Source organism: Anopheles coustani, chromosome 2, assembly GCF_943734705.1.
Source record: "Anopheles coustani chromosome 2, idAnoCousDA_361_x.2, whole genome shotgun sequence".
Lineage (NCBI taxonomy): Eukaryota > Metazoa > Arthropoda > Insecta > Diptera > Culicidae > Anopheles > Anopheles coustani.
Window position 1 is genome coordinate 32,241,118 of NC_071289.1, and position 25,882 is coordinate 32,266,999.

At 44.7% G+C, this 25,882-nt stretch overlaps 1 protein-coding gene and 3 non-coding genes across 5 annotated transcripts in view; 3 read left to right on the plus strand and 1 right to left on the minus strand.

Annotated features, from left to right (window-relative positions):
• The window catches only part of LOC131261950 (tRNA-dihydrouridine(16/17) synthase [NAD(P)(+)]-like), an 80,435-nt gene that overhangs the window by 4,817 nt on the left and 49,736 nt on the right, over positions 1-25,882 (minus strand). Inside the window, exons 3-4 of one of the 2 annotated variants that reach the window (XM_058263824.1) lie at positions 346-901; positions 1-33 (exon numbers count right to left, since the gene is read on the minus strand). The exon at positions 1-33 is cut by the window's left edge and continues 127 nt beyond it. In XM_058263824.1, the coding sequence (XP_058119807.1) occupies positions 1-33; positions 346-681 (369 nt within the window). In that variant the 5' untranslated portion in view covers positions 682-901. Of the gene's footprint in view, positions 34-345; positions 902-25,882 lie in introns of those variants that run through there. The other variant, XM_058263825.1, reaches the window with a different exon arrangement.
• On the plus strand, positions 11,266-11,338 carry Trnak-cuu (transfer RNA lysine (anticodon CUU)). Its single transcript has one exon. It is a non-coding gene; the product is annotated as a tRNA-Lys (tRNA).
• On the plus strand, positions 11,890-11,962 carry Trnak-cuu (transfer RNA lysine (anticodon CUU)). The gene has a single exon. It is a non-coding gene; the product is annotated as a tRNA-Lys (tRNA).
• Positions 12,806-12,878, plus strand: Trnak-cuu (transfer RNA lysine (anticodon CUU)). The gene has a single exon. It is a non-coding gene; the product is annotated as a tRNA-Lys (tRNA).

A 25,882-nucleotide genomic window follows, 5' to 3' on the forward strand; every position in this document is an offset into this window, starting at 1 on the left:
CTCGAGCATAATCTTCGGATCGTTGCCGCAGAACTAAAAAAAAAGGGAAACATAAATGAAAACTAAGTTAACACGGGACACGAGATGAACGTTCGCAACGGAACGGTTCGCGAACGAATAAAGGGAAAGAAGCAAGCCCCACGAAACCAATGGAGATGATTTTTCAGTTAAAAATAGCATCACGTGCCAAGGGTTAAGCTGAACAAGCAGCAGAAGCAGCAGGACACCCGTGAGCCGCGTGACACTGCCGCGTGTAATTAAATGTCAACATTTTAATTAACCGTTTCTCCATCGTTCGTATCGGGACGATGCGCAGTAAACCGAAGGCGAACAGTTCTTGGATACCTGAATAATAAGCGGTCGATCTTCCGGACACGTTTGCAGCGAATCTTTCCGATACTTCGGGTCCTTCGAGAAGCAGCTGCTGTGGAACATTGGGGAGTAGCAGAGCTGGGCCCCGTGCCGGCGGCTCAACAGACGCCAGGCCAGCTCACTCGCGTCCACCATCGGGGCGACGACGTAGCGGGGCGAGCGCAAAATTTTCTCGTAGAACTCAAATCCACCCAGCTTCCGGCTCGGTGGTTCGGTTGCCGTCGTGTCCATCGTGCCGGTGGGTTGTTGCTGCTGACCCGTCTTTGGTTCGGCCGGGGTTTGTACGGTGCTATCGTCGCTAGTTACCATGGTGCGCCACTTGACGGATTTGTCGGGCGTGAAATAAAAAAAACGAGCGGTAAATTGCGACCCTTTCCGATGCGAAGTGTCAAATTGGATGGTCCTTCTTTTTCCGTATCGTTTAATTTTGGCCGTGCCTCAAAGAACGCTGACGGTACCAGTTGTAATGTGTGTGGTGGTTGACGTTGTTTTCACTTCTGCTGGATATGCTTGCGTTTTTATATGGAATCTAAAAGTAGAATAAAAAAGAAAAAGCCACATTACAATACTGATGGGAGGCAGAAGCACAATTTCAACGTGACGAGGGTTTAATTAAAACTGACTGTTGATCAAACGGGAACGTACTCCGAGCAGCATTGTGTTCCGTTGGCGGAAAGATTGTCCGTTGTAGTTGATTTTTGGTCGGTTTCTATCAAAGAATCCTCTTCCCATGGACCACACTGTCGCCCCTTCGGCACAACCCTCCCAAACCCGGGACCCAGATACGACTGATTTATAATCAATTTTTCAGCATAAATAAAGGGGGGAGTTAATTCTAAGGCGATTTTTCTACCACCCGCCACACCACCACCACCAACGGCCGGATGGGACTAATTTAATGAATTTCTTCATTTTGAAATCCGCCTTCACAACATCACAACCACCAACATGCCCCCCAGCGCTTTGATAAATAGAAAATTAACCCGGAAGAAAACTTCGCCCAAGCGAGGCGAAGTAAGCAAGGTTAGGTTATACGAGAATGTAAAAAGCTCGGCACAAACTGCGATTGAATAGTATGGACAGCTGTAAAAACCCCTTTTGCCGCATCGTTTCTTATTCCGTTTTCGATTCAGAGGTCGCTTGCCACGGAAAGGATTCCATATCAAAACTCTTCGCGCGTGCGAAAACGGTTGTTCCGGTATGATCCGGTGTGCGTTTCGAACGAGTTGGCCTCCGTTCCGTCCTTCGGTTTGTGGGGGATAGGGGTTTCCTTCGGGCTGAGGTTTGCAGATGGAGATTTTCTTTTCACGCACAAACGTGCCCTTCCGTGCTTCGGCCTCGGGAAGTGGGGGTAGCAAGGATCGACGGGTTGGTTCTACCCCCAAGGTTCACGGAGTGGGCCGGAGTGGGCAACCGTAAGCCACATTTAACTGGACGGTCTCTGGCGTTAGTTCGTTCGTTCGTTCGCTCGTTTGTTTCGCTTCGTCCGCTTGGGTGTTATGTGTTGGCGCCTGAAGCGACATAATCCTGTTCCAACACTTCCGCTACTCCTGTGTCCTGGGGTGTGTGTGTGTGTGGAAGGTTGGTAAAAGATTACTTTCTTTCGGTTTTCTTTCACCCCGAAGGCGTGTGTAGCGTGAAAGAGTAGCTTTGGGTCCGACCCGTCACGGAAGTGTTGGTTGCTGTCCGTGCGCCGATGTGTGTGTGTGTGTGTGTGTGTGTGTGTGTGTGTGTGTGTGTGTGTGTTTGTGTATTGTGCAAACGAGAGAAGTTGGGAGGGAACCTTGAAGTTGAATGAACGCACGGATCGTGCCTTAGGACCCATGGCTGCCTTTGAAGCAAAGAAATTACATCCTTTCATCACACTTTCCCAACGCCGAAAGGATGGCAGATTCCGGCGTCCAGTTTATCTGGATGATCGTGGGATGAAAAGCCCAGCCCGTCCCGTGGCGGGCTTTCTCCGTGGGATCGGTTTCTGCTTTCCTCCCGGACACTAGGAAAAAGCATTCTAGGAAGCAAGAACAGAAAAAAACCAACACCGTCAAGCACCTAAACTCCCGACGAGTGTGATGTTGAACTCCGAGAGGGTTAATTTAATCCATCGTGTTGGACGGAAAATGTCGTTTTTCTTCTATACGCTGCGTGACAGAAAAGTAGGCGATAGGGAGCAGTTTCCCTACCGAAGGGAGCCGAACAACGCGAACCGAATATTAGTGAAAAAAGGAAAGAAACCTGCCTCAAGCCGTAAGACGCAAGCTTAAGCAAGCGTTTTGAACAGGTTGAATGAATTATTATCGAACCGGACGGTGGATTATCAATCTGACGGGCGGAGTTTTTGCCTCAGGCGGGAAGATAATTTTGAATAATGAATCCGGATTAAAATGGACGTAATTTGCGCTTCACTCAAACTTATCCTTAGCCGATTTCCTTGGCGTGGGGTGCAGCAGGGTAAGCTTTTTCTCGCGAAAGCAATCAGCTTTATATTCTGCGTCGTGTGCTGTGTTGGTGGCCGGCAAGGTATGAAAATGGTAGGTAGGGTGTTGCGAATTCGTTCATTCCGTTCTAATCTGTTTACACATAATTGAATTTTCATTCCACTACGATGCCTTTCCCGACGATTTTCTCACCTTGCTCCGGCGTTATACGTTGTGCCACTAGCTTTTGCTTAATAAAACAACAAGGTGCCACTCTTTCCTTGGTACGGCGTTTCGCCACTCGCGTTGGCACCGTTTGCAAGAAGTGCCAGTTATTGCTGTGTTGGTCAGATTTGCTCCTTCCCCAATGTCGCTTCGGTTCGATATAATTGTTTGGACTAATTTTTATACTTTCCTGCAGCACGGACAGGGACAAGTCCAATGCTGTCGTCATCGGAAAGGCCATTCTGAGATGAATGTGTTTTTTGAACGTACTCTTTTGTATCCAAGCTGCCCTTGGATCGAAGCCTACTGCTTGCTCAATTGCTGTGTCTTTTTCGAGGGTCGTCCCCTTTTGGCCTATTTTTTTGTCTCCAGCTGGTCGTGGCATAGTGCCAACTGGTCAGAGGATGGAAGTCGCCTAATGGAGGCCGAGGTCAGTCGCCACGAGAGAGATACTGCAGTACTCATTAGTGTTCGGATGCGTCGCATTGTGCAGCAAATTGCGCTCTGCAGCCAGCAAAGCCATTTGCTCGGAGGTGACGGTTTTACTTAGGAAATCCCTGGTCCATATCAAACGAAAGCGTCGCGCGAGGAAACCCAAGATTGGAAACGAATAAAACATAACAACGTGCATACGGACGCATGAAGGCGACATATGCGTGAAATGTTCCATCGAGTAGGCAATAACGAAAAGGAAAAAATAAAGTAAAATAAACCATTACCATAAACCGCACATGCTTCCGCACAAACCGTAGTCGATGCAGAGTATCATAAAAATAAAAAAAAGAAGGCGAGGCCTCTCGCAAAGGCCATTACCAGGAGAGTCCTTAAATCTTCAGTCGACTTCGGAATTGTTGTTTGGCACACACGAACACATACATATACTTAAACACAATGGGATGTGGTATCAGGAAAGAGCAACCGTTCGGCTCCCGAAACGCTTTTGAAGGCCACTTCGCAAATACACGTGCAACGACTAAGCGCGGCGCCATCTTAGTTCTCCGGAAGCCGCTATCGGTTTGAATACCTTTGGGGCCCTTTAAGATGGTCGCAATGGCGACCGTTCGGGACAAGAAAAAGTAATATCGAAAAGGAGCGAGGATTTGGTGTATTGTTGTTTTAAGCTCAGAAGTTTTTTTTACTGAAATTTCAAGTTGACATAAATAACTTCAAAAATTATTTCGCCAAAAATTCAAATGAATCACTAAATTCAAATCCTGTCACTAAAATATGGCATTATATTAAAGTCGATTGTCTAATGGACTGTCCTGATCATGCATCAGAGCCCATCAACATCCTTCCGTTACTACTTCCGACAAAACTTCCTTTCCCCTTGGACACAGCCTGAAAGGCGTAAGGAGAATGCAAAAGTTTGTATAGTAGGAAAATTTGGAACGAATACAAATTATGACATAACTTTTCCTCCTTCCGAGCCCAACACTGGTGCGGACTTTCCCCTCGATATGCCGTTTGTTATCTGCATTGCATTGTACCAACATACAGATGGCCTTTTTATTTACATTTTTCTTTGCTTACTTCTCAGCACATAAGATCCGCGCCGGGACGACGGATGATTGTCGACGGGTTGATGTTAAATGACGGCGTCCATTTTTCTGTGCACCCCCCGCCCTCCCCCCGTTCACCCACTTTTTCTCGGTAAGCACGACAACGTCCGCGGAAAAGCGGCACCGCTTTCTCGGGGGAAATCTTCGAGCCGTCCAACGGCCCCCAAACGGAGTAAAACGGAGTATGCCGGGACGACGTCGGCGCGGCAATGAACGACTGATGATGATGGGCCGCGCTGGAGATGGCCAAACGACCCTCCGGGGGATGTCACCGGAGTGTGCCCTATTGTGGGAGCGTGTTGACGGCTTTTGCTTGGGCGACGCATTTCTTGCCGGTCAAACGTAAACGTGACGACTTTGACGGAGAATAAAATGCAAAATGGCGGTGTCAACAGTGATGCAAATTGTGTACCGCAAACTCAGTCCTTGGAATAGCTACACAAACCTCTAAAAGGTGTGGGTACAATGTGAAGGTTAGATGGTTTTTTGCCTACAACTAACCGGTGAATTGAGTCCTTAAAGAAGCATTCTTATCTTCTAACACACAGTTTGATCGCTTATTCAACGAGCAAGGAAGATACATTATTTTCTCTTTCAATATATATAAACAAGCATAAATTATCACTACAGGCAAGTTCCAAAGCTGAAATAATTTTATAACTACAGCGTTCAAACCCGTTTTGAAATAATGTGCTAAGTTTGCTTAAATTAAGCAAAGAATGCCAACATTTATTGTATTTCATTGCAATTTTTTTTGGCTTTTTATGAGCCACGTACATCACTCTCCTCGTCCTTTTAAATCTCTAAACATGTTTCTATCATCTCGACCCAACATTTATGTAAAAAAAATTAAAAAATGCCTTTCAAGTAATGCGTTCAAAAATTGGGGTATGAAAATCTCTTTAATGGTAAACTAGAACTACAATTTTCAAGCAACAGTAAACCAAAAACCTAATGTGAGATTAGTGTGTTTCTATCATTCTATGGAAAGGAGAAGAATTGCCCCACACATCAACGTTGTGCCGGGTTGTTTGGCAACGTGTCAGCAAAGAGGTGCCAACACTTGAATCAAGCGCAGGATTTCATCGAACGGCGTGTGAACCTTTGGGGATGTCATACTTCATTCCAGAACGCCTGAAGCACAGATTCGCGAAGCTCACTATTTGTTGCTTCGCGCGATGCACTGATTGTGCTGCACGATTGTTTCCGATTTTCCCGGGCAGGCCAATAGTCGGGCCGCTCTATTGACGAACCCACACATTGGACTCTCGCGTTTTCTGGCGTCAGTACGATACGACGCAGTGATGATTGGTGTCCTTTTTTGGTACGATAGAAACGCTAGAACCATCGGATTGTCGTTTGTCATGAAAAGAGCATCGTTCTGCCCTCGGACATCGTCCTTTTTTTGTTGGTGCTGCCCCCCGATACAACTGTTGATGTGACCACAGAAACGAAAGCAAATCATTATCATGCCGGAAGGCCGCAAACAAGCGGATGAAAGAGCGGTGCTTATCGGTTCATGCAAGGCTTTCTAAACCGCTGTTTAAACTTGCCTGGAATTCCCGGTGGCGGGAACGGGAAAAAGTAGCCCAGATTCGACAAAATATCCAGCGGGAACGAGCTTATTCGTCCGATCTGTCAAAGTGAAGCTTTGTTTACGTTTTAGTTTGTTTACGTGATCTAAATTGGCGGCAGGTAAAAGTGGAATTGTGAGTCATTATCAAATATAAAGTTTATGAATGGTGTTGTTGAGTTCCTCCTCCAAAATTTTGCGTCGAAGACTACTCGCATTTTGGTTTCTCTCCAACAACATCGGCCGCATCCATATACGTTGCCCATACCGACGTTGTTGTAGCAAGCGAATGAAACTTTTCATGAAACGTTTCAATTAAGCAAATGCGTCCGTTCCCGCCGGGTCGTAGTTTCGCGTTTTTTAAACATAGCGGGAACGAAATCCGTTTTTTTCATATGGAGTTTCCCGTCGTCCAGCGGGATTCCCGCTGGACGGCGGGAATATTCGTGCGAATACCGCTGTGTCTAGCCGTCGCTTAAGCTTTGCCTTGGTAGTGATGTTGGTTCAAAGGTGAGTAAGTAAAGTGAGCTCTTTGGGAAAATGTATTCCGCTTCCTGTAGCTTTGGGAATATTTTATGTCAAGCACGGTAAAGCTCATCCCCCTATCGAAAGGGCCAACGGAAAGTAGAAACGGTTAACCAATCTCAAATCAAACTCTTCGCTTCTTCTCGATGGTGGAATAATATTTTCCTTCCCTTTCCTCGACAACTACAGAATCCGTTTGTCGTCCGCAAACAACGGATATTCTCTCCTCCCACTCTCCTCTTTCCCCCCCGAAGGCAATTCAATAAATCATCCTTTACTGACACGCCATAATGCAAGCCATCAACCCATGGAGCAAAAGCTACCGCATCCAATGATCCGATGGCCAGCCGATGTTCGTTCCGCGGGTCCCCATCGGCAGGAAATCGAATGCGGCGTGGAAATGAGGCAAGTTGCGTCTAGAGGAGTCCACGCCAGAGGCAGCCTCGTACCAAAAATAGCCCATTAAAGCGTTCACCCACAAACACGCTGACGTAGAAGAAAATGAAATGCTAGATCTGGCTTTTCTCGGGTTTTTTTTTTCTCTCTTGTGAGTGGGTGCGAGTGTATGTAAGGGGAGGATGGTTTCAATGAAAGAAAAGCAGAAGCAGAAGCCATTTTGGAAAAAAAAACATAGTTCTTTCTGTGCTGTACGATCCTTCAGTGTGAAAGAACTCGTAATCTGCCGTCGAGGAAGTTTGTTCAGGAATTGTGTGAACAAGCAACCGGAGGGAACTCATTTTCACTATCGATTACGTAGTTTTATTTCTTCCCGCAATTCACTAGACATCGAGAGCTATGACAAGACATTTCATTTTTTAAATTGTTCAATTTTTTATTAAAATTGAAAACTTTTTTTTTTAATTCACCAAAATAAATTTTAATAAACCAAAAGCATTGGTCAAGTCTGTTGAATTTCCTCCCTGGACAACCTAGGAAAAGAAGTCATTATTTCGACACTCAGTCACAGCGGGAACGGGAAAAGTTTTGATGGCAGAAAAAGTGAATCACAATAAATTATCCGCGGGCACTTCCGCGGCGCGGAGCTGAGTGAGTAATCGAAATACAACCAAAAGCTCACGGAATCGCGGCCCTCGAGCCCGAATAAGTTGAGCGAATAATTTTGCCACTAACGATTTAATTACCCATACTTAAGCACGCACTTTGCACGAGAAGTGGTAAGTTTGGAGATAATGAAGGAAAATTCATCATTTTCTACCCACCCTCGAAGCGAACGAACTTCGTGGGTTTCCATCAAAATGGCTTCTCTAAACTTTGCGAAACCAAAATTGAGTCAATGAACTTCCGCTCGTCAGGTCATCCCCATTTTCTCACCCTGCTAGAAATAAAGAAAAACAAATGGGAGGATGCTGGGTGGGACGACTCCGGCCGCACACAGGGGCCACACCCCGTCTGTTCACCTTCTCTTGACAAAAGTGTCAATAAATCGGAAATAAAATCACTTACCGAGGGCAAACTTTGGCCCGAAGTTTGTCCTAGCGAGTTTTTCCGGAAAGAGCTTTCAAAAAAGCAAGCATCCATAGAGCCCCACCCACCATCCTGCCATCGAACGGATGTGTAAGCGCAGACAGAAACAAGCTCAATTTTTGTCTCCATTCCGAACGTCACCGGAAGTGAACCAATCGCAAAATGGTGAGGGAAGGGAGTGATGGTATGTCTTTGTGTGTGTCTTTTGTGACTTTTCTTCCTAGTCCATCACATTTCTTCCCACGTTGTTGCTGGACGCGCACGACGGGCAGCACAAAACATGCCACTTCCGGTGGCTAAACAAATATGACTCTGAAGGGATGAAGAAGGGAGGGAGGAGGAGGAGAGAAGTGCAGTACCGGACATCGACAGACGGATATGTCGAAGGAAACTGTCAATACGCTACACGGCGGGTACCCAGAAGGAAGAGAAAATTGAGAAAATTGTTCATCAACTTTATTTCGCAAATTATTTTTATCATCAACCGGCATGTCGTTCGTTGTGTTTGCGGTCTGTGTGGTTTTTACCACTACCCTCCCACACCCTCTCCCTCCCACCGTTGATGGATGACTGTTTGATTTGTGTTCGTTTACCATTTTTTGTTGTCTCCATTTTCCGGTCAAGATTGGTCTCTTTTTGGAGTGTTTGGATGGGAAATTTTGTTTGCCATTGTGTGTAGTGCTTCCAAAATAAGATCGTGTCCAAAATGAAGGGTCTCATTGTGTGAGTTTATCTTCATAAAATCAAGGGCACCTTTTTGGTGCCCCGCTAGCTTCCCAGATTCCACTTTTCCAACCCCCGATGAGGGTGATGAGTGAACTTGAAATGGAAAAGGACGTACGAAATCTCTACCGGATTGTTCTCCTTTCAAACGAAATGATTGGATTTTTGCCATGGTTGAGTGAGGAGAGAGGAAGAGTAAAAAAATGGTCCTGACGGAGCGAACCGACAGAAACGATTACAATAAATAACACGAAAAGCTTTCGCTTGAAATTTTGCTACTGATTTCGTGTGTGTGTTTGTTTGTGTTATCTCCTCACACCAAGTTCTTTTCCTGTGATTCTTCATTTCATGGTCCGATTGTCACCCTGAAATTTGATGGAACGCGAAGGCTTAAACTTTCCGATATGGCTTATCACACGGTTGTGCGTTGGGGTCGTCCGTGATTGCCCCTACCATTCTGAACCAGCGGAAAAACTAGCAACCAACTCACCCTTCCGATCGTGGCGATCGTTCGACGGAACACTCTTCAATGACTATCCATTGATTCGTGTTCCAGAGTCGCTTTTTTTTTCGACCGCCGGGTTCTTTTAGGCCAACTTTTTCAAAAGGCAAAGAAACGGGCTTGCACTGACGTGAACAAAAATTGAGCCATCGAAACTCCGGCCGGCCCTAACACCGGAAACACAGCACACAAGCCGGAGTCAGCCGGAAGTGGCTTTTCGTGTTCACAACACAACGGAAAAGAGGGAACTGACGTAAACATACACACACATACAACGCCGGTAAAGCGTGAGTTGTGCGAATATAGATCACGAAAAATGTCAGCGATGCGTGTACCGGAATGCTTTCGTTGTGCTCAGTATAAGCGAAGGAAAAGTTAACTAATGAAAGAAAATGTTGCCAACAGGAAGTGTGGAAAATGAATGAGCAAAAAAGTTGAATCATCGAGAGGCGATGACGGGATCCTCGTGTGTTTATTCTTTTGTGATGGCTTCTTGGAAAGTGCTTGAAAGTTAAAATCTTAAGCTTGAGGTGCCGATTCGTAATGACGTTTCTGTTTCGATAAGATCTTTTCCTGGTTCGTTTATTCTTGCACCCGTTTTGAAACATGCCATAAGGAATGCAAGATAAAAAACCATCGTTAAACAACTGATTCGTTTTAAATTCATTAGATGAATTTAATTGTACACCGAACGAAACCGGAATGATGAGTGGCTGGGATAATTTAGCTTTTTATTGATTCTTTGCGCAAAAGGAAAGGCTACAAATTTCCAATAAAACATTCCGTGCGCGATGTGGCTGGCATTGGTAATTGGTTTGACCGCCGGCAGCGTAGCTCCTGCCCTACGGTGTTAGGGCTACATCTTGGAGAACACGAATGCGGAACGTCAATAAATCATCGCTTTAGGAGAAGCTGCACGAAAAGACAAGATTCCTATGACTCTACACTACAACATCGAAAAGGACAACCGTGCGCTGAGTGGTTGATTTTCTGAAGAATATTCCAGAGAAAGGCAAGTGGTGTGCTTAGAAAAAAATGAACAATGCCTTGGGAACTGTTTTTACACCACCGGGGTAATATTATTGGGTGGAAAATTGTGACGGAAAATGACCCGAACTAGAAACGGGAACAGCGACGATTCGAATGAGCCAAGGCCAAACGAATTTTCAGCAGCCAATGGAAGCCATTCGTTTGTGAGGGGAAACCAACAGGGAGAGCTGGATGCTATGGTTGAAGCATAAATCCATCATAAGACTCCAATTCCGCGCAGTTTCTTCTGGCCTGGTTTGCTTCTTCATATTTCTGTTTTTTCTTTATTTTGCCGGAAAAGCTGACATAAAAAAACCCTTCCATTCTGGGCCCTGGCTTGGGGGGGTTCGAAATGATCACAAAACAACATAAACAGCCGGCCGAAAAAAGGCAAAGGACTAGTAGTTCAAAAGCAGCTCCCGATTCAATTGAAATAACTCGAATAACATCGAAAGGAATCGAAAGAAGGGAAAACTTTCCACATGGCCAGGGTCCGATCGACATCCTGGGAGAGCGTAAAAAATATGATGAATGGGCCATTGATGAGTCCCTACGTTGTGTATGGCAAAGGGGGAAGGAAATACGAATTTTTATGAATACTTCACAGATGCTGATTGCACTGCAAGCTCGATGTATGCTTTATGGAAAACGTTTTTTTCTACATTCAAATCTACATGACCGTTACTTTGGCCATGATCGAAATGTGGTGGGGAATTGAATCTGGTTCGGGTTGGCCAACCAGCATGGCGCAAAGCTAAAAGTACACTGTTATCACTTTGTTTTGATTTCTGTTTCACACTGTCCGTGTGTTCGGTTCAATGATCAGCACATCTCTATGAACCTGACCCCGCACCAGCCCGGCTAGCTCAGTCGGTAGAGCATGAGACTCTTAATCTCAGGGTCGTGGGTTCGAGCCCCACGTTGGGCGTGTTTATTTTTAGTCTTCTGATCAATGTTTGTATTTAAATTCATATGCAGTTGATCAACTGATGTCCCAACTGATATGATAGCGAAAATCCCTTTTCAAAATAGCAAGAAGCAGCGTTTACGGTAGCATTGAGAGGAATTATTTTGATGTTGTGTTTCATCATTGTACGCATGAACAAAACCTTGATATTTTAAATATTTACATGTATTACATGAATTCTGTTTGTTCACCATTTTTGTTTTATAAATAAACACGTTATCGCCGGTGACTGACGGTGCATCAAGTCGATCAGTCTGTCTGCTTGTGAACCCATATGGTTTGATATTTATGTTCTAGGACAACAATTGTGACAAACTGAACTAGTTTTCGACAGTTTGGCTATTGGCATCGGAGTATTTATGATGTTTTTTCTACGCATTCTGCCCGTCCGGCATAAGTGAAACGAGTTGAAATTTGCACCGAGGTGGCGTGAAATGAAAGTTCAGTACAATCCGGTTGGTGGTTAACGTGTTAATGTAGGATCACACCTAAAAATTGACATCTTCCCGCCAGCCCGGCTAGCTCAGTCGGTAGAGCATGAGACTCTTAATCTCAGGGTCGTGGGTTCGAGCCCCACGTTGGGCGCGTGATTATTTTTAGCGGTTGCGTACGTCAGCATTTGATCAACTTCCGATTCAATTAAAACAAGGCCGGTAATGTGACAACTTAGAAAAAAAATTTCAAAATGTAGAGCATTTGAATAAAATGTATACCAGTGCACATCTTTAAAGTTGTTATTCCAATCCGTTGGAAGTTGGGTGTTGATTTATTAATTCGAACACAAACATTTGTATGTGTGAGATTCTGAAACGATTTGTTTTTTGACGGAAAGACCTATCTAAAGCAGTCTTTATAAAATGTGATGTAAATTAAATGGTCGCCTCGGTTTTGCTATGGGTTTTTTCCATGATAGTTCACGTACGTTGGCAATGAAATGCGACTTAACCTATTCTTACTCAAAAATCCTAGTGAGTTGGGATCTGGGTGGCCAGTTGACATCCCCTAAGCGCGAAATAACCATGCCCGAAAGTTACTCGTACAAAATATCTATTGTTTCGTGCGCTGTATTGTGATCCTGTTGCAATTACCCATGGTAATTTTCTAAGACACATTGAATAGATAGGACATCTGTAGCATTATTGGTAAGGGAGCAATCTAATGTTATCGACAAGTATTTATTATAATTTTATGTTCTATTTATCAACCATACAGTTTGATGAAACCTTATCGAATGTGCAGGCCTCTATTTTGTTATTTCAATGTAATTTCTTATTTTAAGTTTTCGTTTCTATAACTTTAAGATAGCTTTGAAGCGGATCTAGAAGAACGAATAAAAATTGATTCTAAGAATGTACACTGATTTGTTCGTCTTGACTTTGAATTACACGTAACACCAATTAACACCTCAAAAATCACACCTTCCCACCAGCCCGGCTAGCTCAGTCGGTAGAGCATGAGACTCTTAATCTCAGGGTCGTGGGTTCGAGCCCCACGTTGGGCGCAATATATCTGCATTTTTATTTGTTATGCCTTAGGGTATAGGAGAAAACTATCATACATCAAGGTCACGTTCTTTTTTCCATGTTTTTTTTGGATTTATTTACCCACTTGAAGAGCACTTTCTGATGTTACTTATAATTCAACTACCATATTTTTGCAATCAGCTTTTGGCTGCAGCTTAGTTGTGGTGCTACTAATTGCCACCATTTTAACTAACGATTGCAATAGAGAAGCAGATTAGCCATCCCTCTGTGCCAGTGCAACTGTTTGATGGATGATGATTAATTGCTAAAATGGTCTGTTTGCATCCTTTTCTTTGCATCATGTCCATGTTCTTCCCGTGAGACCCAAGGTCGATACCTATGGGGCGCGGATGGTCTTACGGGCCGCCATCGAAGGCCCGTTTGCAAATGGATCGTGCTCAATAATTGACGGTGAACTCAAGCGTGCACGAGAGCAGGGAATAACAATCAGAGTAAAACAAGGCAAACCCGATGCTGCCCCAAGAGAACATCGGTTCCCAGTGAGATGTATTAATTAGCCGATGGGACTTGAGAAGGCGTGGACGGCAATCTCTGGCACTGCGAAAGCAACATGTTCCCCGGCCGTCCTGCTCCGGAGGTTTCATTAATGATGACATCCAACCACACAATCTCCCTCTGATCGGGCGGGTTCGACAGCCGGTAGGGTGGCACTCTCCACTTGCTACCCATCCACGGTGGGTCTACACGATGAACGATGGATAAATGATTCCTGCCGACAGCCGAACATCGGATGTTCTATTGTTTCCCGGCGAGCATTACAAATTATTGCGTTTCCCTTCCTGCGCACCACAACGGCGTTCCGACAATCCTTGTCCCGCCGTAGGTTAGAACATTTTTGGAAAATTGTTCTTTTCTCGTTGACAAATGATACTCTTTCAACCACGATTGTCCGCGACGAACGCGTCCCTGTGTGTGTCGCCAAAAATGGTAATTGGATTCTCGATCCCAATCCATCAATCAATCCATCATCATCAATTTTATGTTGGCTTTTTAGTGATTACGCTTGCAGGGGGAGGAGAGAATACACACACACACACACACACACACAAAAAACGTCTTGTCATCACTGGAAAAGGATATCGATTTTTTTTTTGCTTCCATTTGTTTAAAGTTAGCCACGTCATCGGAGTTGTGCTCTTAATTTATTTTTAATGCAAATTCATTCTAACCAAGATTGTGCCGCCCGGTGCGTTTTAAAGTGCGTCCACGCCAAAGAAGAGGAACCGAAATTATGTTGGGCAACCGAAACATTGTGTGGTTGGAGCAACATTATTTAATATCCTCAATCTTGCAAGCTCGTTTGGAATGGAAACGTTCGCCAAAGGTTCGCGAGCATCGTAAGGTCGGTTTCGATAGGAATCACGACAGTGACAAATTAATTCAAATGCCCGCACAAATCTTCCTCGCAAGTTCGGGAGACACATTGATTTGGGGCCGTTCTGGGCCGAAATGTGGGACGCATATAGCAAAATTTATCGCCTTCGGAAAGCATTTCCGTGCAAAAGTCAAGAGTAGCTAAAAGCGCAGGGTTATGTCTCTCTCTCCTTCTCGAAGTGCCTGTTGGGAAATGGTTCCCGATTGCTTCGGTGGCGCGTGTCGCAGCAATTAATTTCACACTTCCTGCTGAGCCGTAACGTTGTACAGTCGAACCTGGTTCGAGTTCTGCTGCAGAGGCTAAAAAACCGATCTCGTTGGCCCGGCCTTGGGTGGATAGAAGCATAGATTTAGCATAGTGGCCGGATTCGAAAACTTTTCCATCGTTTATAGGTTAGCCTTTGTGCGATGAGAGCTGGTTTTTCCTTTGGCGATAGCATTGCGGTGGCCATAAAACGCACTTATGGGCAGTAAATTTGTTTTTTTTTCTTCTTACGAGCCGGCAAAATTCTGCGGTACGACGGCTGTTGCGCATCGAAAATTGGGTGACACAAATGAGTAAAAAAGTCCTGCCGGAGATTGCTCGGGTCGGAAACCGAGGTCATATGCATAAAAATTCGTCGCAGTAGAATGCAGACACCGGCCATCGAGCTGTTGCCTTCTGTTGAAGGTTCTGTATTGCAGCATAAAACTGTACCATACGTGTGTGTATGTGTGTTTTATCACTTACATCCTCAGCAACAGTCTTCGAATGGAACTATGCCGGGATTAGACGGGAGCAATTCTGCACCAATTCTATGCAGAACTTGCACCGTTAAGCAACGGGTTAGCTCGCCTTGGAGGATCAACTTTTTCCAGCGACCAAGGAAAAGAGAGCGACTTAAAACTCCAAGTTGAGTTTGGGTCTGGTTTTAGGGGAAGTTTACAGAACGCTACACCAACCAACCGTCATAAGCTGGTGGGAATGGGAACCGATTCTTTAATTCACATTTAATTCATGTAACATTTGGAGGTCCTTCTGGTCCGGTATCCACTCTTCAAAGCCGGTAGGAAAGGGATGGAGGCATAAATGTAATGTGCGTACGAAATTCTTTTGTTGATTTTTTTTCCAACTTTAACCACTTTTACAATGGAAAGTACAATCTAAGTGCTCTAGCCGCCATTCGCTAGCATTCCCGCCAGAAACTGAAGGACATTTATGGCACCCGTTCCACTCGATGTTTTCCCGCGCCCATGTGGAGTGGTGTGGCAGCATGGTAGTACCGGTTGGGTTTTGAGAAAATTACTTCAACCACTCCGAACACCCGCTGCCCGAAACCAAAAAACCAAGCGACAACAGCCAGCTTCTTTCGGGTTTCTGGAAAAAAAAGTAGATGATTGAATCCTCCGCCGGCGGCACAAAGAGAACAGAACCATTTACATAACAATAACCAGACAATCTACTAAAGCTTCCGACGTACGATGGGGCGAGCCACGGGTTGACTGGGGAGTGTTTCCTTTTCAGAGAAGATTTACGAACCGAGCACTACACGTCTGGCTGGCGGCTTGGGGAGCGGGCTGCGGTGGGCAGTAAAGAAGACAATCTTTTACTTCAGGAACGTCTTTATGCATCGTACACACTCCTGCTTCCCTGCATTCGGGAGAGCATACCGGGGGTGTCGAATTTAATGGAAAGAAGCCACTTCACCGGAACCGGAGTGATTCGACTATTCGACCATAGGGAAACACCATTCCAGAGATAGAAAGTGTTTCCCTTTTTTGTTATTTAAAGAAAAAAAAAATAGAGAAATTGTGTGCTTCCTTTGACTTCCCGAGTGGAACACATGACTGGAAGCTCGTTTCTGTAGCAATAATAGTATTTCAAGTGTGAAACAGTGGTCATTCGTAATTGGTTTCTTTAAGTGGAGAGACGAGGGTTTGGGAAAAGATTTATTTCGGAAGTAACTCTTCCCCCATCGTCCGTTGAGAATAGAGCTCGGGAAGGAGGGTGGGGAATAACAGAGGAGGGTGAAGAAACAGACATGACATCACGAGTATGTTTTCTGATAATTAAAGGCACAGATTTTGTGTACATTTGACACAACAAACTAAAAACTGGCACTTTACCCATTTGAAGCGATTTTGCTGTCATTTATTTCAGGCATTAGAGTGAGGCTTAGTTTTAATAATAACAAATTATGAATGCAAACAGCTCGAACAGGGTGGATTACCCGAGCATCATTTGTCGTGTCAGCTCGCACTGGTGCCGGTTACTAATGTGCATCGGAATTATGCATTCGATTACCGTAATGCGTAGATAATAAATTTCATCCACCGAATCGATTTGCGCTGTCGGTGCAAAACTTTCCACCAGGGTTGCGGTCGCCTAGTTGGAGGACAAGGGAAAGTGCTTTGCATTGCAAATAATCGATCGATTGCAGGAGCACCACCTTTGTTGCTAATTAGTGAAAAACCAATCCAAACAAATTAATTCAATGCATCGAATTACGCGAAACACAGAAGCACACATTGGCACGGTAGCAGGAAAAACTGTATTCCGTGTATCGGGTTTAGTTTAGTAGAGCTGTGGCCAGCTTCACATAACGATGCAGCATGCTGGCCCACCTTGCAGCCACCGGCGCCGCCGTAACAGATGGGTTTTAATTCGTGAAAGTTGAAATTGCAATTAGCACCACCAGGAGGAGAACCGGTGCTGAATAGTTTGGTTTTCGGATTTGGTCGCCGCCAGGTTGCTGGTTGCTTCCCGTTACTGACCCGGTCGGTTTTTCTCTGCCCAAACGGGTACACAAACTTACCGTACACGTAGCCGGGCGCAAAGAGTCTGAGCATAATAATGGTTTCGAAGCGCAACCCCCGAGAACTTTGGTCTCTGCCCGGAAGGCAAAGGATTTTCCATCCGGATAGCGGAGGCACGTCGGGCTCCATATGGCAAACATCCGGAAAATACGTACGTGCACACCGAAAATGCTTTCAGCACAATGTATTTCGAAGCGCTCGAAATGAGCTCGTCCGGCAATTTGATATTTTCTAATTTATTCCTGTCGATTGCAGCGACCTATGTTAAAACGGGCACTCACAATCGTGATTCGATATGTCTGGCGGCTGCCTGCATGACCTGGTTGGTTGGCTGCCCGATAACCGTGGGTCAATGGAAAATTAGAAACCGGGTAGTACTGTCGATGAAAAATTGTGCCATAAGTCAAACCTCCAAACAACCCTCCCCCACCAGCTTCAGCTGCACAAAGAAAGTAATGCAAGTGGGGGGAACCGCAGAAAAATAGTAGTAGGAAAACGATGACGCCCAATGGAAAGATAAAATAGAAATCCCATTGAACTGGGAATTCTGCTCCCGGTGCCGGTCGGAACTAAAGCAATCAAAACTTGGACGGTACCTTAGGGCGGGGTGGGAGTGGGAAAGTTTCACCCAGGATAAGCCAGACTTGTTAGCTCAGCCCCGGTAGCTGTTCGAGTTCCGTAACAGTTCGATCTGGTGGTCTTTTTTTTCCTTTCTACTACATCGCACCATCTGCGAATAAAAATTGTTAAATGATCTCAAAACCAGATGGCCCACATCTGAGTTCCGGGGTTTGGCTCCACGAGCGGGGAAGAAACTATCCACAAGCGATGGGCGATGGTAGCAGGAGCGGGTGGAAATTCTCATCAAAAGTTATTCGACGCAAAAATGAGCGTGTTGTTGCTGGCGATCGTAAAGAAGGGCGGAGTTCGTTTGCTGCAGCTCTGGGCCAACGGTTTTTATTTCTACTATTTTTGCAATAGAATTTTATAGCCACTGTATTTAGCTTTTTTTCGATTCCTTTTTTTTTTTGCTTTCCCACAGCCTAGCCGATGCACACATTGAGGAGTCGATTTTTCGCGTTATATTTCGTTTATTAAACCCTTTTCCGGACCCGGTCGTTTTTTTAGGTGTAAGTTTTTTTTTACTGTAAAATTGGCTAACATTTCAGTACAAAAAGTTATAGTTTTAAGCGAAAGAATTCCATAACATAAATACTCCACGTGGCTACAAACAAAAGGTTTCAAAAAGAGCATCCCTCTGTATCGGTGGATAGTTCTATACCGATAAATATATAGATTTTTTTCCTCAATAAAAACGGCTCCTCGTTGCTAGAGGGCGCTCTATAAACTCGTTTCCGGTTGATTTGTGAAAAGTGCGGCAATTCTATCGAAACTATGTACTTTTGCCATTGCCTCCGTACTTCTCCGTACCATCGACTTTTCCTTCTGCTACGAGGATGTCATTTTTTCACGAATTGCTTCCCCTCTGTCGATAATTGATGGCGGGCGATGCCGATAGTAGTGTTCTGCAAACCGGGCGAATCCATTGCGCGCTAAATGGCTTCGAAACAATTTTACCATCCTTCTTCCTGGCAAATGGGTTGCCGCTGATGGGCTAATGGTCTTGCAATAGTAGAAGTAGTAGTAGTAGCAGTCGTAGCAGTAGTAGAAGCCCAAATTCCGATCGTGGCAGCGAGCGGCAATAAACGCCAATTCGAACGGGGAAACGGGAAAAAAGGAAACCTGGAAAGATTAACGATTGGAAGCTGTTCTCACTGTGCACCATTTGATTCCACAACATTTTATTGGGCTCTTCTGGTGGATGTTGTTGATTAAATTTAGTAACAATTCCGACTCGCTGCACAACAAGCGAACGGGAAAAAGAAAACTCGAAGAATTCTTTTTATTGCCACTTTCCAACGGCGCGCACCGGATTGTGTCTGGATTCCGACGAAAAGGCCACCACTCAAAACCGTTTGACGTCAAAGGTGACAGCTTTTCGACGATTGAATTAGAGTGCTTTTTTTAACGCGGTGTTCTTTTTCAACAGCATGCTTTGATCTTTGAAACAGGGAATGTTCGATGAAAAAATTCCGATCGAACGAGAGACTTCGGTTTAGCTCGCTCGGGAGTATTATTTTCGCCGGAAAAGGCAGCATTCAATGATTTATGAAAAACAAATCAATTCTGCCACATGGGTGACAGATGGTTCGGAAAGTAAGATAACTTTAAACATTGTTCCTTTTAGAAATGGGCTTTTTGTGTTGGTATTTATTATAAAGCTCGAGTAAAAGCCGTTTATCTTGGCTCGCACGACCGAGGGAGGTTTTTGTTTTGCAATATGACGGAATGAATCGTATTCTAAAAATATATTTTCTATTTTTATGGCGGCTGCCTACACCCTCACAATCCAGGATGGAAAAGAAAATACTAGAATGAAGCAAAACATTCGGGCCATCGTAAGAAAATAACCTTAGGCCCCTGGTATCCCCCGCGAATGAGGAAGGGACAAGAAGGAAAAAAGGAAACGAAACTCCGATCAACCAGCGACAAATTTAGCCAGCGGTTCTTTCCCCCCCAGAGTTGATACTTCCTTCGTGAGAAAATCAGGACAAAGCACTCTGATGTGGGGTGGGCAAGTCCGAACTTTACGTCCTTTTTATACTCATCAGGAATGGCATGGAAGGATGGCAAAGAGTGCCTGAAGGAAATTACAAATTACATGCTATTTAGCCCTCTCTATTGCGAGCTTGTTTTCCCTTTTGCTGTTAATGCGCTTCGTTTCCCTCTTGGTTTTTTTTTCTCCCCGGAAACGCTCAAGGGCAGGGCGAAACGGTTCCAAGAATATCCTGTTGATTGGCCAGGAGTTGGACATTTTTCAAATTGCACATTGAATGGGATCGTGTTGTAGGATAGAACATCATCAAAATTCGACTCCTGACGGGACTCTTTTTTGTTGGTGGCCGTCTTGAACCCCCGGCAGAATAGAAGCAATCTTCCACTTGTCTCAGTGTGAAAACGATATTTAAATGCAAACAGTGCCACCTCTTCCATTTCGGGGTGCCCTTAACGAGACACTCCGAAGTGATCGCTTTTGGGGACGGTGTTGCAGCAAACGCCACTAAACGAGGACGCCCTCGAGCGATCTTGGCTGTGGCGTTGGTGACAGAAGCAAAACGAATAAAACAAATCCATGAAACAGACAGAACATCTTGCAAACGGCCATGACCAACCCGAAGGCATGTGGAAGGAAAATAAAGTTGAGATATTCACTATTGGAGCGTTCGAAAGGATTTTATCGAGAGCAAACCGGTCGGGATTCTAATGCTTTGGCCATCTTTTTCTTATCCAAAAGAAAACATCCAAACAGCGCACCGTCCGTTTTCCACGTGCATATATGGTGCATTCGTAGCGCATAGACATAGAACGACACGCTTCGTCTAAACGAAACCAGCACGAGAATGCGCTTTTTTTGGCCTCAAGGCCTCAATACCTATTTTCGCTCTATCGACTGGAAAATGCCTGCCAGTAGAGGTCGAGTTGATTGAACACCCGTTTTGCACGCATTAGAGGCTGCTCATTCAACTTTTTGTATACCTTAAGAGACGAAGTGTTTCGAGCGATTTTAAAACAACTTCTTAGGTGTTGCATACAAATATCTTTATACAGTAAACAGTATCCAAAAGAGGGTATAATGTGCGATGTCGTTTTTGTTGTTCTATTGAGTAATTATTAAATAAAAAAACAGTCATGTCTTCATATTCTCACAATCCAATATTTTTGTGAGAAAATTCATTTATAGGTCAACAGGAATTCATTTTTTAAAATACTACGTACATCGGAAATTAGTTTGACTGCGTTTTTACAAATTAATAAACTCTCATCAATTGTAATTCATTTATTGAATACGGTTAATAATAAGTAGCAAATTCAAAACTAACCTAAATTCGGCATTAACGAAGCACGGAAGAGTTGAAAACAATTTCAAATAATTGATAATTTACAAAAAGCTATATTAAATCCACCATGGAACTGAAGTCAATGTTGGGAGTATAAAAACGAAAAAAGCAGAAGAATTGTGGCAAAACATTGGTTTTAAGTATGGTACAATTGTTTTCGGTTGGTTAAGAGCAACAGTTTTCCCTAATCGACTTACGTCCGCATCAGAGGGTCCTTTGAAACCCAATGGTGGCCAATTTTCTACACTACCCTCCCATACCTCACCACACCTAACGCCAGACTCAGCGCGACCCGGGTATCATGTAATGGCGTCAACCATTTGCGGTGACAAACCGACACACACACAATTAGCGCCTCGGCTCTGGGGGGATTTAACCGGAAAACCAACGCCATTTTCTTTGCCAGACCAAGCGAGCACTATTTTCAGCTCGGCCTGCCCTTGAACTGAACGGCGGGTGCTAATCATCAAGCGCCAGGGTGCCATGGGGGTGGGGGCTCGGAAAAGCCTCGGCGGTGACCATTATAATTAGTGCTTTTGTGTTGCATGTGTTGGTCGCCGAAACCCGTAGCGCGTTGAAAGCACCAGCCCCAGACTGTGGTCACGCTTTTCCCACAGGTTTTTCACCCAGCCCTGAGGGGCTTTGAAATAGCGAATGCAGAGAATACTCTCCCGGTAGTTTCGTGTGGAAAACTATTTTTCATCCAATCCATCCAGCCGATGCTCGTTTGGAAATAGGCGTGTGAGCAGGAAATACAGTTTTACTTGGTGAACGAGTCGGGAAGACTCGTCAACGCTGGAAAAGCTCGCGAGCGAAGGCGTATGTATAATAAATAAATTGAGCATACTTTTTCCATTATTGACCTTTTCATGGAAATTTAAATGAAAAAAAGGTTAAAGGCCTTTCTCATGAATATTCCACTTTAATGGCGAGACAAGTTGCTGGAGGGTAGTATTAGGGACGGGGGAAAAAACCGGTAGTAAACTGGCGTTCTAGTAAAGCTGGGTAAAATTTATTGTGACCCTTCCGTCCATCCTCGACCGGCGGCACGAAACCAAACCATCGTCGAAGGCGTTAAGTCGTACCTTGGGTTTGGGGGAAAGTGTTTGCCCCGATGGCAATAAAGCAAAACACGACCGGATCCGTGCTGTTGGCCAGAGTAATGATAAAAAGTTTTTCTTGTTTTCCGGAAGGCATAAATTTGCACCCACAATATATAATACCGATGGCGCGCGGGAGTAAATTTACACACATGAATTAATGCGGTGGCACAGGCACGGAAAAACGCGCCGCCCAAAAAAGGATTGTTGGAACGCTGCAACGGCATTTAAATATGTATGGAAAAAGGTACATACGTTTAATCTCTCGTTGAGTGGTGGGAAAATGAAAGTATGCATTTAAACAAAAACAGGGCATCCGAACCGCAAGCAGGAAGTGTAAAAATTAAAGCAAGAGCAGTCCCTTACCATCAACTCGTTCAGTAAGGTGCTCTCTGGAGAAAAATTAGGTCCCACAAAGAAAATTACTCGGTCATTAATTTCCTGTTTCCTTTCCACGGCGCACACGCTGGTGGGTTTCTGCGACGATTGGGCTCCATATACCGCCACCGTTTGTCACACACACACACAAATCCACACACTGTCGTTTCCATCGTTACCGGAAACCACGCGGAGCCACAGAAACACTGTCTCGGCAAACATTGACAATGATAACGACATAAACGAGCCCATTATAATTTTATAAGTACTTCTTTTGTTTGTACTTCCCGTACCGACCCAAGCAGGTCCACAATGTCTTACAAAAATGGAGGCTAATGCTTGGTAAAGTTCAATTACCTTCTACCGTGCGCTCACCTGGGGAAGGGAACCTCATGCACCGTGACCTGAGGTTTGCTCGCTTATGTAAAATAGCACATTTTCAAAAGGGGTCATATACTGCTGTACAAAAGCTCACCCCGAAAGCCAACAGAGAGTGCATGGTCCTCTCGTATGAAGGGTACACGAGATACGGTTTGGGTAGGTTTACGTTTTTTTACGCTTATTTTCTTGGGAGTTCTGTGTCCTGCCGTAGCCATTACTGGTTAAAAGGATTGCCATGCAGTCACCGCTCGAGTGGAGCGCAATCTAATTTTCGGGTATACATAACAAAGCAGCGATACGCCGGGTTGAAGATGAAAATTTATGCACCCACGGATCTTTTCACGTTAGCGATAAGGATGTTATTTAAGTCTGCTCGCAAATGTGTTTCTATCTACGGTTTGCACTCGCGAACCGGTGCGAGCAAATTCGAATTAAAAACTCCTCCACTAGCGCTCTAGCTCCTTTTGGAGCGTGTTAGCAAAGAAGAAACAAGCATGTACTAAACAAGATACTAATGTATGCACCAAGAAGGGCGTACGAATATGGTGTAAAATGTTGTACCCTTTTGGTATGCATGAATCTGTTTAAAAATAAAGTAAAATAGTAACAAACACTGCTTTAGCGCTAAGGGAAATATTTTACACACCGTTACTTTGTAACGAGAATAATTTCGTGAGTTTACGATGGAGACGCATGGTGCCCCGTAAAGATAATCTCTTCCAATCTCGCCATTTCGGAGGCGTCGGGCAATTTTTCACGTTCCAAAACAAGCACGAAATTACCCGCTTGCATGGCAATTTGAAGTGAGTCCTACGGAGCGGCCTTTCCGAAGGGTTGCAGCGAAACAAAGGAACTCCAATGGAAGGCAAACGCTTGGTAAATTGTTCACACATTGCTTCGATACAAACAAAAAAAAAAACTTAACCGACACAAAGCGCCCGTTAATAATGCTTCGCGAGGGTGTAAATCATTCCCTGGTGCATTGTTTTGGTTTACAATCAAACCAAAGAACGTACACTCACATAAAAACTATCCCGGTGGACAACTCCGCACGAAGGGGAAAGGAGTAAATAACTCGGAAAAGCGGAAAAGCAGTGCGAAGAAGGAGGAGAATGGAGCACAAGAGGAAAAAAACACAGTCATTACAACGTCACGCGATTCGTGCGGTGCATTTAGCGCGCATAATACTCTTGAAAGATAAAAATCCCACCCCGAACAACAATGCAGCAGTCCAACAGGGAAAGTTTTGTTCCTCGGAGCTGCGTAGGACTAAGTGCAGTTTTTGCTATGACTCCGTGAGGCTGGTTTTTGTTCGGTTTCATTTCCGCCGTACTTTATTTTTACCACGATTTATATCCCAGTGAACAATGGCCGGAGCAGTGAGCTTTAGTGCAACATATGGATGGACTTTGGCCTTTTGGCGGAAAAGCCATGGTGGGAGCCTTTTCGAAGCGTTCGTGCTAACATCGGCTCAAAGCCGACGGAGTGGGAACCGGGAGAGGTCGAGGGTCAGCGGTTTTTTGGGTTTGGTAGTGTGGTCGTCCTTTCAGCACCTTGTGGAAAGAGACCCCCCGCCCATTTGTGGGCGAGTTGACAAAAGTCGACTCCCGAGATGGAAGTGAATATGTTTTTCACGTCCCTTATCCCTTAGGAAGTGTCACCGTGCGGACGCAGTGTGAGGCGCAAAAACTCCAGTGGGTGGAGGTCGCTCATATGAGGAGAAAAAGTGACATCCTTTATTATTATTTGTCGTCACCGGCGTCGTCGGCGGGGACAAGGGATGTCTGTCGGTCTGAACGCGCCAACACAATGGGAATGAAAAGGGCGACGAGCGACAGGATTAAATGAACAAATAGCACACGCAAAGATGAACACCCATATGGTGTCAGTGAGAGAGGCAGGGAGGAGGTTGGGAGGTTGGGAGAGAGAAAATGACCGACCGAATTAGGGATTTTCGGTTGCGGAAGCCAAAAAGACAAACGCCGTCGCCGTGTGTTCGGAAAAGGGATCAGACTGTTATGGGCTCTGGGGAAAACCTCGTAAGGAAATCTTAAAGCCGATTAAAGCAAAGTGAACGGTTGAAGCGAAACCTTTCCCTAAAGGGTTCAGGGTATGAATGAACCAACCGAGCCAACAAACAAGGATTAACAAGACTACGGTTGTGATGGGGCAGGCTTTACTATCGAACCGTACCATGAATACAAAAGTTGATAATTTCAAGTAGTACATCGAACGCCAAAGAACGAATTGAAAGGATTATAAATTAATGGTTGAGCAGCGTAAAACTAAAACCGGTGAAGGTAATCTGTTCCCAACATCTATAGCAGACTCATTTCAGTTCAGTTTGGATAGAAAATTATAAAAATGACTCCTTGTACCATTTTTCTAAATAGAGCAGCACTATAATACAATTTCAAGGACCCTAGAAACGATAGTAAGTTCCTTTTATCCTGTGGGACGTATTTTTCTTTCACTTGTCCTGGATGGTTCGTCTCATAGCAAGAACTCAGAAGGAGGGTTCGCTCACATTACAATTATCAGTTACGAAGGATAACAAAATAAAACCTACAATGATTTTAAAAATAAACTGCCATCCATTAAATGCAACAAAACATGTGCTCTTGCAGAATGGCACAATAGGAACGTTCTTCTTTACTGCATAAGCTCCTGCAAGTTCTAGCGTTTAAAAAAAAAACGCAGCCACAACAGACTCTGGCCTCTCGAGAAGTCACCGTTTACTGCACGACGATGACGACGGACGACGGACGACGTTGTACCCAAGTTCAAGGGGGGAGGATAAAGTGAGTACAAATGGCTTACAGCTTTATTGCTTCGGAAGGACTCCCGGACGCAATGGCCGGGGCCGTACTCTCGTTCATTTGCTGCACACTCGGTGTAGAGTTAAATGACGCGAATAGAAGGAAGATGTTATCCTGCATGTTGGTTTATTCTCCCTCCCCTTCTCTCTCACTC